We start from the raw sequence: 14,826 nt of genomic DNA, 5'->3' as shown, positions 1-14,826 counted from the left end.
CGGGCCGCAGTACCGAGCGGGTATCTTCGTCGGGTACTCCAACAAAGCACAGAATCGCGTTGTGTCGCTCCCAGTGCAGGCAATGGGAGGCATACCTCCCATTTGGCATTGTGGGAAATTGCTCTGCTCATGACGAAAATGTGCCGCCCCCCATCATTGAGGAGGACGACGTCCGTCGCGACAAATGCCTCCAGCACTACGCATCGTCAGGCAATGGTCGAGACAGTTTCCCACTCCTGGGCCCAACTAAGACGTTTGCCCTTCCACGTAGGTCGCAGCTTAGGTCTTGAAGGATCCTACAGAACGCCTCCAGCGCCTCCAGATGTGATAGCCGCCAACTTCCGCCCTCACGTATCCATCTGCTGCCAGGATGTTGGATATTCACCGCTGCCCGTCTCCACAGAGCCAAAGGGGCGCCTTGCCAGAGCTGTCGTTGGCCCTCTCTCCTCCCTCTCTCACCCTGTGCGGTTCGCTGATGATGGCCACTCCGCCCCTACCTCGCGCACCGTCTAGGTAAGCAGGTCCAGCGCTGCCCTGCAGTAATTCAGGTTGACCCCGCCGTTACTGCCCGGGCCCCTTTTCCTGTCACGCTGGTGGTTTGCCTGTGCAGGGTTGGATCCTCAGAAAGGGAGGCCAACTGATACCTTTCAGCAGTCAGCTGGCTTGTGATCTGCCTCGCTCACTTAGTGCAGCAACCGCTTTTGTCTACCAGGCTGTTACACCTGATGACGATGTGCCCAAGTTCCAGGCATATGAAGCAGAATAGAGGGCCCACGCGGTCTCGCACTCTGCATCTTGTCCATCCTATGCGGACCTCGCCTCGCCACCATTGCATCGCCATTGAGCTTGGCAGGCTGAGGACCGCCGCTTTTGTTTTCCCGTACCCGCGACGGAGGCTTCGGATCCTCACTGCACCTTTCCTCAGCTGATATTGGTCCGAGTGGGCTGTGCAGGTCTTGCTCTCCGTCGTGATCGCGTCAAGGTTACGAATCTCGAAAACGCTGACCTTCGATTCCTCCTTCAACTCGCACTTCAGCCGCGTCACCTATGACCAGAGACATGCTGTCCCTCATAGACTCGGAGCTCTCTGAGCTTCCTCTGGTTACTTTCAGGAGCCAGTTACGCCTGGCCGATGACGCACCTTGTTAACTGCCTCTCCAAGGTCGGTCAGCTTACTGTCCTCCCTTCTTGTGACCAGCGACAGGATCCCGCTTTAACTTTATTCGGTGCCTTCGCCACGCCAGGGAGTGTTGGAGTATTTGTTAGGGTCTCCAGAATCCATGCCCTAGGCGTGGGGTTCCACACAAGAGAATTTGCACTTTTGTGGCTGCCTTCTGGAATAATAACGTTCTTCTCAAATATGTGCAAGCCCAGGGTTTGGTATTCACCCAATTCCCAACACCTCCAGCCAAGGATCAAGAGAAGCAGCCTGGAAAGGTTTGCTACATCCTGCATCTGCGGAACAGGAGTGTTTGTCGTATCATGGAGCTTTTGTCAGCGCAAGCAAAAGCTTGATAGCGCCGTAGCCACCAGACCGTTGTGGTTCTGGATGCTCCTTAAGCACGACGAAGTTTATATACCCTTGCAGATAGAACATCGATTACTACTAATTAGTATATAATATATTATATATATTTATGTTAAGAAACAATTAAGTAATTAATACCTGCTTTCATATTCATATTGTATTTACACTTTTACATTCTCAGTTTTGCATTTTCCACTATATCAGAGATCGATTGTATGGTAGCTATACGATACAGTCGTCTGATTTCCAACAATTTAAAACCGAAATGCTGGAAGAATATAAAATGCATATTTCTTAACTTTAATGAAAGTTTGATGAAAGAAAGATAAAAACTGAAAAGGTTAAAACTCTTAAGTGTATTTAATTATTAATTTATATGATATTGAAGTAAGATTTTTATACAAAAAAAAGCTATATCCTAAATTTGATGAAAATCTGTTGAAAACTGAGCAACTAAATATTTCTTTTGTAAAAAGTTTCCGATCGTTTCTATGGTCGTTTCTAAAGTCGTCCGACTTTATATACTAGTAAGATTATATAGGAGACTAACTGCAAAGTAGGACTCAGATAGCTTCAAACTGAGAAACTATTTTGCATAGTAAACATAGCTAGATCGACTCGGCTGTTAATGCTGATCAAGAATATATATACTTTATATCGACGGAGGTGACTCCTTCACTGCGTTGCAAACTTCTGATTGACATTTATAATGCCAGGGTATAATAATACGAAGAAATGAACCGGCGTTTGTCCGAAGGATTTCTTGCATGTTAGTCGGCTAGAAATAAAACTTTAAATTTAGGAAGCAGGTTTCGTTGGAGAATATGTGTACAATTTAGTGCCGCGCATGACAAGATAAACGCTCGTTATCTATAAGTGTAAAACTGTCTTTCCGTGCGAAATACAGCAATAAAAATACACAGCTCGGTGAATAAGTGCTCCGCGAAGATAGTGCGTGTATTTTCGTGTGCAAAAACATTGCGGTTTGGAAATTAATTGCAAATTGTTGCACGCGTAACAGTCGGGTTTTCGGGTCAGCTTTCGAACAGCTAGTCAACATGGTTTGTGACTGCGCTACAAAGGTTTGTGTATTGGGACTAACGTTGCGTTTTGGAGAAGTTATTGGTGTCTCGCATTCCAGGAAGCTTCAGTCACTATCGCGTATACCAACAGGTGGAGCTGTTGAGTGTGAGTGCTGGAATGGAGAGCGATATCAGTGCCATAAGTGAGAGTAGACCTTCGGGCAAGACTGCTAGAGACAGACGGAGAGGCCTCGAGGAGCTCGGTTCCGACGCAAGCCAAGTTTCTGGCATTGGCTGCCAATTGTGCCCGTTGGCACCTTAGAGGAGCCTCTTTACTCTTTGGAGGAGCCTAGAACGACAACGTCCTACGCCGCTGCCAGCGCCGTTGCTGCTACCGCTTCCGTCCGTTATGGGCAAGCTGTCATTATTTCAGAGCTGTCTGCTACTCAGCGCTAGGTCCGTAGCATCTTCTGCAGCCTTGGAGCCTTGGAGGAGTCAAAGCAAGCCATCAGGTGCGGAGAGATAGAGACGCGGCTGAATATGCCGCCACCACCGCCCCATATCTTCCAATTGCGGCCAGTTTTCAGCAGCCGTCGCTGCTGCTGCTGACTGAACCCATGGCTGCCTCGCGTGCCACTAAGGTGCGTCAGACGTAGTCAGCAGTGGTAATAGCCGACGACCCATCGCTATCGGGGAAAGCTATACCTGAAAAGATCAGAACAATGGTGACACCCTCCCTCGGAGGCAAGAGCCGCCGTCCTAACCTAGTCAACCGAGATGTACGTTCGACAACTACATAAGTATCTCGTAGTGATATCCACGTGACAGTCGTCAATGAGGCAGCATCTATGTGGGCCACATACTGGTGAAGAATAGACGAGTGGGAATTGAGTGATCACAAAATTTTTAGTGTTGTTGCCGTACCAACTACCACGAATTAAAAGCACAGCTTCTGTGTCGTCCTGGAACTTATCCAATCCGTGTTGGCTATTGTTCGAAGAGGAGATGGTGAGAAGAACAGCCGATATTCCGGAAAACTTTTCCGAGTCGCCGTTGAACCAGCAAGTTTCGACCCTGCTTAGTATTGTACATGACGTGCGCGATATTGAGCTGGAAAGATAAGCGCCTGGATCACCCAGCAGGAGAGCACGTTGGTGGACTGCCGACCTCTGCGTTGCTCGGCACGAAGTCCGGAGACTTCGCCGCCTACTCCATGAAGCCCAGGATAACCGATTGGGGTGATTGTGCATAAGTGCTCCTCCGCAACATTTTCCCAGTTGCGGAGTCCGATTGCCATCTCGGAGGAAGTCCCACAGGCCCTCGAAGCATTCCGGAAGGCTGCAGATGGCAGTTTGGATGTCAGGAAATGAGCTTGTGGCACAGAGAAGAGCAGTAATTAGAAGCAGTTCCGGTACAGTGAATGTGCTGGTAACTAGAGTAACTTCCTGATGGATGTTCTGCTTCAGCGCCTTGAGCCGTGTTCCCCACTGAGTGCATATGTGGAGGGAAATTCCCGAGCCGTGATATAGAAAAAAATAGTGTTTATGGGGAAGACAACAAATTTGCCACCCTTTAGCAATAATTACAACGCACGAATAGGTTAATTAAAGCTGTGTATATTTTCGTTCACTTCTCTGGTCGGAGCTGCAACTACCGAGCGAATGCTTAGTTTCAATATATATATCAAAACGCTTACAATGTAGCTTAGCATAGATAAGGCGACAGAAGAAGAAGAGAGAGAAAAATAGATAAGCAAAGAGAAGCTAAGAGCGCAGCAGGTGCAGCCATGCGCGCACAATTAGGCGCTAGCGGTCTGCTCCGAACATACTCCCCCCGTTGGAAGAGGTACTGTGATACGCATTTGCGATTTGGTGGCCTCCAATTGGCCAACAACTTTTCCGAAATGGGGTCAAGAAGGCAGCTGGCCTGCCAGCAAGTGTGCCACAATCAAAATGATCCTTGACGACGGCAGCTGAGACAGACTGAGGAGTTGACGCACTCGGCAGCCCTCCAGACACGATCCAACCAAGTTTGGTGTTCTGAAGGGTTGGCAACGCGCTACCCAAATGAATTTGTCCCGTAGCCATTATTTTAAAGAAGAGAAGAAGTTCTATTCGATCTGATCGATTGAAGTGAGGATCAGCAAGCGAAATATTTTCCGGAATTTTCCATGATACTGCGTTAATATCGAAGTGGGGCTGATACTATCAGTCACAACCGCGGAGAATGAGGCACGATAGCTTGCATCCCGGGATTGCGCTAGAATGTCGACTGCCTTATCAGAATTCAAAGCGGATTCCCCAATCCCAGCGACTAGGGTATGCGACTTAATTAAGTTGATTCGCTAGACGAGACGTTATGAAATTTACCTGAGACGCCGAGTCCAAGATTGCTCGGCAAGGCATAAATTCTCCAGCCTTATTCCTCACATAGATAATAGCGGTTGGAAGCAACACGTAATCAACAGGCACAATATCTGTGGGGCTTGGTGGAGGGTTCGATGAACGGTGATTAGGTTGGGATGATGAATGCGATGATGAATGTGATGATGCTAATGCTGATGAAAATGATGTTGATGGCTGAGAGTTGGGAAATGGATCGGATGATAGAGATGAGGCGGTGGATGGTTCATATGGGTCCTGATTAAAATGCAACAATGAGTGGTGCTTCATATGACAGTATCTGCAGTGCGTTGACTTGCAGTGCTGCAACCTATGCCCCTTGCGCAAGCAGTTGAGGCACAGGTGCAACTTCTTTGCTTCTCTAAATCGAAGATTCGGGCTAAAATTTAAAAATCGAGAGCATTTTGGCAAATAATGATCGCTCGCATCACAAAACGTACATAGGGGAAGATTTGAGCTACCAACTGAAGCAATGAAGGTATACCCATGCAGGGCTTTTCCCACCTGCCGGCTTGGTATTTGCGTTACCAAGGCTTGATCCGAATTTTCCATAATCCTACACCTCCTTTGCAAGAACGACTCCATAGAATCCCACGTAGCTAGGTTGTTGATGGACAAATCCCCCTCCCATTTTTCCCGCGTCCTCTGATCGAGCTTCCGTGCGACTATGTGAATCAGCAATCCGTTCAAAATTTGTTGCGTAGTGGCCAGGGTACGGATTGCTCGCAGATGCGAATTCATGCAATCGCTTAACTCCCGAAGACCCTTGGCTGATCCCTTCTCGATACCTTTTAACCCAAATATTGCCTGTACGTGTGCCTGAAAATGTAGAACTTTATTATCGAATCGATTTGTAAGTAAATCCAAAGCCTTTCTATAATTGGCATTCGAGGGCTCAAGCGAACGTATGGTCTCTAGAGCCACACCGCCTAAACTTGACCTTAAATATTGTAATTTTTCAATATCACTTAGCTCTTCATCATTTCCGATGACCGTGCTGAACGTCGCAATAAAATCCGGCCAATCGGAATAGGATCCATGGAACCGAGCTATCTCCAAAATTGGCAATCGAGGCTTCCTAGATAGGAAAGAAAGATCCAGATGATTAATAATGTCGATGGATGTTGAATTTGCAACGGTTGCAGCCGGCAATTGAGATTTGCGAAGCGCCGCTAAACCTCGATTTATCTTCGCCTTCACATCCATTAACGCCGTGGAGAACTCAATCCGATGGTCGCTTGCTATCTCCGAAAAGTCAAATTTTCCCAGCGAAGTCTGTGCGGAATCAAAGGCCAAATTTAATGAATTAATCCACTCCAGTCGCGCCAGTAAATCAGCTTCATCAAACTGATCTACAGTCTCCGGATTTATGTAATAATTCATCGAGCTCAATTGCCGCAAAAGGGATTGGGCCTTGGCTCGGTAGAAGTCCACGTCACTTGGCGGCTCATTTTGATGCTGAACTGAATTTTCCGTGTTAGACATCTTTATTTTCTCACGCGAAAAGAATTAATAAAGGGAAAATGTCTGACCGCTTCGGTATATAGGAACCCGTTTAGTTTTCACCGCGCAAATTAGAGGTTAATCAGCGTCACCGAGATGCAACGCAACCTCGACAATGTTGTTGTTGCAAATGTCTGCCTCGAAACAACGGAGTTTTGGCACATGCGCGCACAATTAGGCGCTAGCGGTCTGCTCCGAACAAATAGCGTAACTTATGTCCATCGCTGGAACGTGGGTAAAAGTGCTGCTTACAGGTACCTTGAGACGTGCGCCTACGGTAAAGTTCGATGAAGCAAGCCTGCCATACGTGCGTAGCAATCGGTATCTTGGCTTCACGGACAGTAAAGTAGTGAAATTCATCACGCACATAGTTTCGCGACGTCAGCGAATGACTGGAGTCATTGGAGCATTGGCGCGTGTGCTTCGGATCGACTGGGGTTTCGAGCCAGGCGGAACATGTATGCCGGACTCAAGGCACCTTGCGTGCTATTTGGTGCTTCGGTATGGTATGTCAGTGCGGAACAAGTAGTTGCCATGTTTTGTATTCTCGATGATAGGGTCTTTCTTACTCAAAGGTCATGGGTCGCTCAATGCATTTCTGCATGGGAGAGCTTTCACCGACACAACTGCATGCGAATGTGATGATCCATACGATGATTGGATGCACGTATTGTGAGCATGCCACCAACTAGCAGATTCGCGAGACCTTGATAGATTTGGTTTGCAACTCGTTGCCTAAAACTGAACGTTCGGATCGGGAGAAGACCCAACGGCTGATGCAGTTTGCTGAGGAAGCGTTTCGCAGGAGGAGGGGCCTTTTGTCCAATATCTTCGCCGTGTGAAGAATACTGCCATACTGTATAAAGCGACTAGTTCTGCCAAAGGTGCCTTATCCGGGTTTTGTCGGAACCAAAGGGGTAAGGACCATTGAACCTGTAATTCGGTATCACGTGTTGAGCGGATCTCCAAGACTGCTCATTGAGGTCGGCATCCTTGTGAGAGTATCGTGGTAGACCCACTAGGATCGACGTGGAGTTGTGTTCTTAACCTGGCGCTTAGTTCAGAGTGTCGCATTATGTGGTCAATTGATCACATTGAAATGCAGTGGTTGTACTCTCTTCAATGCGGAACACGCCACATAAAACAAGTATGGAGAGATCCGATTCTCGATGTACAAATCATCAGTATTTGCACATAAGACTCTTAAAGGTTAATAAATTTCAAAGAAGGTTATACAGTGGCCAATTTCTACGTTTAGTTAAGACAAAATTAGAAGGAGTCTGTTGGAATAAAATTCTAATCTTTGGCATCCAAATTTAAACTGCGTAAATGTAAATCTAAATAAATCCTTTGAACCCATTTTATGAGTTTACTATGGAAGTAGACTGCGGGCTCCAAACGCAAGATTCATATTCTTAGATAGGACAAACTAAAGAAGTATAAGGATTTAGTAACCTAGGGGTCATTGAATTCCTTTGGCCACCGTTCAATAAATACAAGTACACCCTTGTCATCAACTCAATAAATTCTTTCCAAAGCGCAACAGTTCATCGTTAATTTTCAAACATGGCACCGACATCTGAAAATGTCATAAACTGTCATTTAGAGCAATTTATTTTTCCTAAGCTTACAAAGCACGAGGTTTGAAAATTATAAAGTTCGTTTTGTAAATCTGACTGGAAAGCGACGTCCTTGTATTGCACGCAAAGATTGACGTCGTCAGCTTTCATAAGTACTCAAGATTTAGTCAAAACTTTAACCAGGTCGTTTTTAAACAATGGACGTTGATGCAACACCGTCAGTACACTCAAGTAGCCTGTGTGACACAAAGCCCTTGCCATCTATCAATCCCGAAATATCACCCAACAGTATTCAAAAAGGTTCCCTGGTAGAGTAACGATCTAAATATACTAATAAAAAATAAAAAATGGCCTAGTCATGAGCCAAAATATTAACACAGCCACCATAATTTACTAAAAAAAAGCTAATCCACACCTTAAACAAAAAATAAAAATAAACAAGAAAGGAAGCTAACTTCGGCACGCCGAAGTTTATATACCCTTGCAGATAGAACTTCGACTAGGAATCCATACAACAATTATATATATTTATGTTAAAAAACAATGAAGTAATACCTGCTTTCATTTCATTCAGTTATACATATTATTTTTGCAGTTTTACATTCACAGATTTGTATTTTCGCTCCACATCTAACGATCGTTTGTATGGCATCTATGTGATATAGTCGTCCGATTTTCATAAAATTTGACACAAAATTTAAGACTGATATAAAATGGCTATATCTCAAATTTAATAAAAATCTGCTGAAAACTGAAAACGTTATAATTTTTAATTGCATTCATTTCTTGATCGTTCCTAGGGCAGTTGTATTTTATGGTAGTTCGAGTTTCGTAAAATTTTACAAAAATTGTAGAATAATATAAATTAGCTATATCTGAAATTTGATTTAATTCTGTTGAAAACTGAAAATGTTATTTTTTTTTTTTAATTTTCCGATCATTCCTATGACAGCTATATGATATAGTCGTGCGATCTGGCCCGATCTGAAATATATACGAGTGAGTGTAAATAAAAGGCTAACAACAAAATATTATTCAGATAGCTTCAACACGAGCTCGACCTTATTGATGAGTGGTTTCAGCGATGGAAAATAAAAGTAAATCCGCTTAAGTCTGTACAGATAACATTTACTTTAAGAGCTGGAAACTGCCCAGAAGTGAGACTCAATAACTCACCTATTCCACAAAGTGACACAGTTAAATATCTTGGCATGCACTTTGATCGCAGGCTTACATGGAAGAATCACATAAAGGCAAAGAGACAACAGCTAACTATAAAAGCTAACAAAATGACCTGGTTACTGGGTCGAAATTCTCAAGTCAGCATAGAGAACAAAATACTGCTATATAAAGCCAGTACCTCAAATATAGAGATCCTCCAGCGATTCCAATCAAAAATGTTAAGAAAAATTGTAAATGCTCCTTTTTATGTATCAAATGTAAACATCCATAATGACCTGAATATCCCATTTGTAAAAGATGTAATAAGAAAACACAGTATAGCATATGTAAACAAATAACAAAGCCATAAAAATACTTTAGCAATTAATCTTGCAGATAATAGCTCAGAAATTAGAAGGCTTAAAAGAAAACATGTCCTCGATCTCCAGTATTTGTAAAACTATAAATAGTATGTAATATAATAGTAAGCTTTATTGAAAGCTTCCTATTCCTGGCAATGTGATTGTTAAAAAATTTGCTTATTGTCTTAAATATAGACAGATTGTAAATTAAATCGTTTCAAAAAAAAAAAAAAAAAAAAAAAGATAGCTTCAAAACTGAGAGAATATTTTGCGCAGAAACGGACAGACGGACATGGCTAGATCCACTCGGCTGTTGATCCTGATCAAGAATATATATACTTTTTATAGTCTGAGGTGCCAGCTTCACTGCGTTGCAAACTTCTGACTGAAATTATAATACCTTGCAAGGGTATAAAAACGGAAAGCTTTATTCGAACTCACCTCAGAAATTAATTTACAAGCCCCTATCCTTAGAAGAAAAGAAGCATACATACTTCGACACGTCGAAGTTTATATACCTTTAGAGCTAAAACTTCGATCACTAAGAATTAATACAATATAAATTATATATAATTATGTTAAAAACACTAAAGTACTATTTATAATATTTATACTTTTACATTAACAGTTTAGCATTTTCCTCTATATTTTACTATCTTGTGTGTTGCAGCTTTCATATATAGCAGTCCGATTAAAATTAAAAGCGAACTTTTAGAATAATATAAAAGGGCTATATTTCAAATTTGATAAAAATCTATTGAAAACTAAAAAAGATCATTTTAATTTGTATTAATTTCTATATCGTGCATATGGCAGCTTTATAATACAGTTGCCCAAATTTCATACAACTAAAATCAAAATTTTATAATTTTAAAAGGAGGATTTTTCATATATCTGTTTTTTAAATGTATTAATTTCTCTATCATTTCTATGGCAGCTATAGAATATAGTGGTCCGATATTAGTTAAAAATTTAAACAAAATTGTAGAATCATATAAAATGGATATATATTAAAATTTAATTAAAATCAGTTGAAAACTGGTAATTTTAATTTTTCTTTTTTTGTAAAAATGTTTCGATTGTTCCCATGGCAGCTATATTTTATAGTATATAAACGACTAACTGCAAAGCAGATTTTATATAGCTTTATAACTGAGAGTCTAGTTGGCGTAGAAACAGACAGACTGACATGGCTAGATCGACTCGGTTGTTGATGCTTATCAACAGGTCTAAATCTGAAAGCGGGGTAACCTATAGCGTAACCTCCATACAATTCATTATTTCACTACCGAAATAGCAGCAACCCATTACGCCTGTAGATATGCAAAAAAAAAAAAAGAAAAATTCGCTCTATGCATCGACTCATTCGCTGCACTCACAGCACTCGAAAACACCAATAACCATACGTTTTACACACAAGAAAACATAAAAACTATTTCCAAGTGTTCGGTCAAACTCTTTAAATTCGCATCTCCCGAACCGTTTCTCTTTGAATATACAATGTAAACAAAAGCTCATTAATATGAAGTTACCAAATCTCTATTCTCCAGTTCTGCTGCTGTTAATAAAAGTCAGTTGCTGATGTTAGATAGCTTGAAACGGTTATCTTTGGGTCTTTGTTTAATAAATTGAAATTAGTTTATGCACCTCCCAACCTGATATCTCATGCAGCACAAAAACCGCTTTGTGCATTAAGCACCAAGTATAAAAAAAATTCCCTGATATGGGAAGGACATTGAGACATTACCGGAAACAAATTTGTAGACCAAGCCGCTTAGGAAGCTAATTAACTTCCATGAATTCAGGAAAAAAAACATAACACATCTGTTCGGAGCAGACAGCTCGCCCCATATTATGCGCGCATAGGTGTATGGCTGCACCTGTTGCGCTCTTAGTTCTTTTCTTTTGTTATCTATTTCTCTCTCTCTCTTCTTCTTTTGTCGCTTTATCTGTTAAGCTAAGCTACATTGAAAAAAAAAAAATATATATATATATCATATATATATATTGAAGCCAAGCGTTCGATCGGTAGTTGCAGCTCCGACGAGAGAACAGACAAGAAAATAAATACGGCATATAATCGACCTATTCGTGCGTTAGTTATTATTGCTCAAGGGTGGCAAATTCGTTGTCTTCCCCAGAAACACTTTGGTGACCCCGACGTGATTCTTTGGCTCGGAGCCTGCAACCCGGTGTTCGCTGTTTAAATTGTTAAAAAAAAATTGCTTTGCATCGCTGTCGCTAACTGGAATTCGGTCATAACAGCAACTAAAAAACATAGATACCAACATACATAACTAGCTGAGTGCATATAGCCGGCGGCTGATTTTTGGTTACATCGCGCTTTTAAAACCATGCTGTGTTGTGCCAAACATTATATACAAAGGTGGCTCGCGTTTAAGCTTCGTAAATAGAATATATACATATACATACATATATAAAAATCCGCTGTTGCGAGGCAGACAACTTGCAACAGCAACATTGTTGAGGTTCCGTTGCATCGGTGACGCTGATTAACCTCTAAACTTGCGCGGTGAAAACTAAACGGGTTCATACATACTGAAGCGGATTAACCGGCCAGATTTTATTGCGACGTTCACTACGGTCATCGGAAATGATGAGGAGCAAAGCGATATTGAAAAATTACAATATTTAAGGTCAAGTTTAGGAGGCGTGGCTCTAGAGACCACACGTTCGGTTGCGCCCTCGAATGCCAATTATAAATAGGCTTTGGATTTACTCACAAAAAGATTCGATAATAAAGTTCTACGTTTTCAGGCACACGTACAGGCAATACTTGGTTTAAAAGGTGTCGAGAAGGGATCAACCAAGGGTTTTCGGGAGTTAAGCGATTGAATGAATACGCATCTGCGAGCAATCCGTACCCTTGTCTCTACGCAACAAATATTGGATGGATTGCTAATTCACATCGTCGCACATCGTGCCACATAAAGCACCACTCATTGTTGCATATCAATTAAGACCCATTCGTACCATTCACCGTAGTCTCATCACTATCATCCGATCCACTTCTAAACTCTCAGCCATCAACATCATCTTCATCAGCATTATAATTATGTTTGCATTCATTATCCCAACCTGATCACCAGTCATTAAACCCTCCACCCAAACCCACAAATATTCTGCCCGTTGATTACGTGCTGCTTCCAACCGTTATTATATATGTGAGAAATAGGACTGGAAAATTAATATCTTGCAAAGCAATCATTCTAGCGCAATCCCGGGATGCAAGTTATTGTACCTTATTCTCCGCGGTCGTGACTATAAGTATTACTGATTATCAGACCCATTTCACAATTGTCGCGCGTCTCTTGGATTTGCCTTGAATGGCTCCACAACTCTAGTTCCCCCCAACAAAGGGAACACCGCTGCCCCGAGGCCGACAAGCAGATGCGAAGAGTTACGTATGTTTTATTCTGCGAAAACATGAACTTAACCTTAATTTTACATTTCATTTAACCCTCACACGGGCTGACCGCAGTGTGTTCTCCTATTTTTTGCTCAACAATAAGAATGCCCAATTTTGGCGGATATCTTATCGATAAAAATATGCCCGTAAACACTTGGGCTCAAAATCCATAATCAGCTCCGCTGTAGATCTCCTCTACGATGCCCTTGTGCCACTCTCGTCGGGGTAAGGCAGGATCACAAAACCGGCGGCATGTGCTGCCAATTCATCGCAGCACCGTCTTCGAGTCTGTCCATAACACCACGTCATTGATGACCACACTGTGCTCCTCCTTGACAATGTTCATTCGTCTGGTTCCAAGAACTGCTGCCTGCAGCTCCAACCGTGGGATCGACATCGTTCTCATCGGGGCACACTTCGACTTTACGCATACGAAGCTCACCAGCACATTGTCGTCCTCATAAGTGACCCTCCAGTAGGCCACCGCCGCGAATGCAGATTGAGTTGCATCCACGAACACGTGCAGCTCTATAACTGTAACTGCTCCGTGTCCCTTTGACACATAATCCTTGATGATCCTACAGTATACCAGAGCCAACTGGTCGTTGCGCTTCATCTTCTTCTCGACGTTGATCAGCCGTTTGTACGCCATCTCACAGCTCTGTGGCAGCTTAACGTGGTCGTCCTTCCAGATTTCCGCCGTATCATCCATCGACACGGCAAATAGGCAGGAGCTCGGTGATGGCGAAGTGAACTGCCCCTTTACGGGCCCGAACACAACCCAGCCTAGCCTTGCTATAAGGTTTCATTGGCAGGCGCGCATACTTATGCACACCCTGGACATCCTGCCGACTTAAAGTCTGCATCGGTAGGCTCAAGCTCGAAATGGCATACACGTTTCTCAGTACATGGCAAGTGGACTTTCCAACTCCACTTATTTTCAGACTCACTACGTTCGTAGTCTCTCTGCATGCCCTTCCTCCAAACCATTGGATATCTAGCTATCGGCGCTCGCCTTGTTCTCCAAGATTCCTCCTAGTTCGTCGTCGATCATCGTAACGAAGGATCCTTCATCAAAGAGCGCGTACGTATTCACCGTCCGACCGGCTCCGTACAGCGTTACTGGCAGTATACGGAACAGAAGGTGGCCTCCCTCGGCGTTAACACATATTAAATTCCTCTGGACGGATGCATCCGCTTCCAGCGGTGCCCTTTCTCCAGGCTGTTTATGGCGGGCTGCTGGTTCGCCTCGCGGCCCTGTAACCGTCTCGTGACAAAGACCTCCTGTCCGGGCTGTGTCTGGAAACCGCTGACTGCTGGTTCCCTTTGTTGTTGCGATTGTACCCACCTCGTTGCTGCGGCCTTTGCTCGTCGTCCGCGTCATGCAGACATATTTATGCATGCAAAAATGTATATAAGCGGTCAGTTTGGGAGCCATGATGACTCGGCTCTAATCGGTGAATGCTAAGAGTGCATATCATATTACGTTTGCACTTGAAATGGGTATGGGTACTTGGCATGTTGTCGCTGAGTGACAAAGGCAATGCCCTATGTACTTTATTGGCATAACAACAAAGTGTTGTGACTTCGGCTGACAAAGCGTTGCCGCAATGTAATTGTATGTATTTATGTAATTTAAGAAGAGTGCATATGTGCATGCACTACATCTCTCTCCTTTTGAAAAATAACGTAATTTCATGAAGTTATTTTAATTCTTATTATATAAAAATAAAAAAAAAATTTTTTGTGTGTGTGTTTTTTTATATATATATATTTTAGAGATTGTACGTAATAACGATAAAGAAATTGAAATGATCAAAATCATATATATATATATA

General features: G+C 42.9%; 1 protein-coding gene and 1 long non-coding RNA gene across 2 annotated transcripts in view; one reads left to right on the top strand and one right to left on the bottom strand.

Annotated features, from left to right (window-relative positions):
• The window catches only part of LOC147644567 (uncharacterized), a 91,219-nt gene that overhangs the window by 9,815 nt on the left and 66,578 nt on the right, over window positions 1–14,826 (top strand). The gene's annotated exons all lie outside the window — the stretch shown is intronic.
• Window positions 3,003–6,537, bottom strand: LOC147644571 (uncharacterized). The gene is made up of 3 exons (XM_086826161.1): window positions 5,457–6,537; window positions 3,475–4,037; window positions 3,003–3,186 (listed from the first exon to the last, which is right to left on the bottom strand). The coding sequence occupies exons 1-3, from the start codon at window positions 6,435–6,437 to the stop codon at window positions 3,003–3,005; spliced, it is 1,728 nt and encodes a 575-aa protein (XP_086682287.1). The 5' UTR covers window positions 6,438–6,537.

The sequence above is a fragment of the Drosophila serrata genome, unplaced genomic scaffold (genome assembly GCF_035046125.1).
Source record: "Drosophila serrata isolate PLE 108 unplaced genomic scaffold, ASM3504612v1 contig_155, whole genome shotgun sequence".
In the NCBI taxonomy this organism is placed as follows: Eukaryota; Metazoa; Arthropoda; class Insecta; order Diptera; family Drosophilidae; genus Drosophila; species Drosophila serrata.
This window is presented reverse-complemented; position numbering and strand designations above follow the sequence as displayed.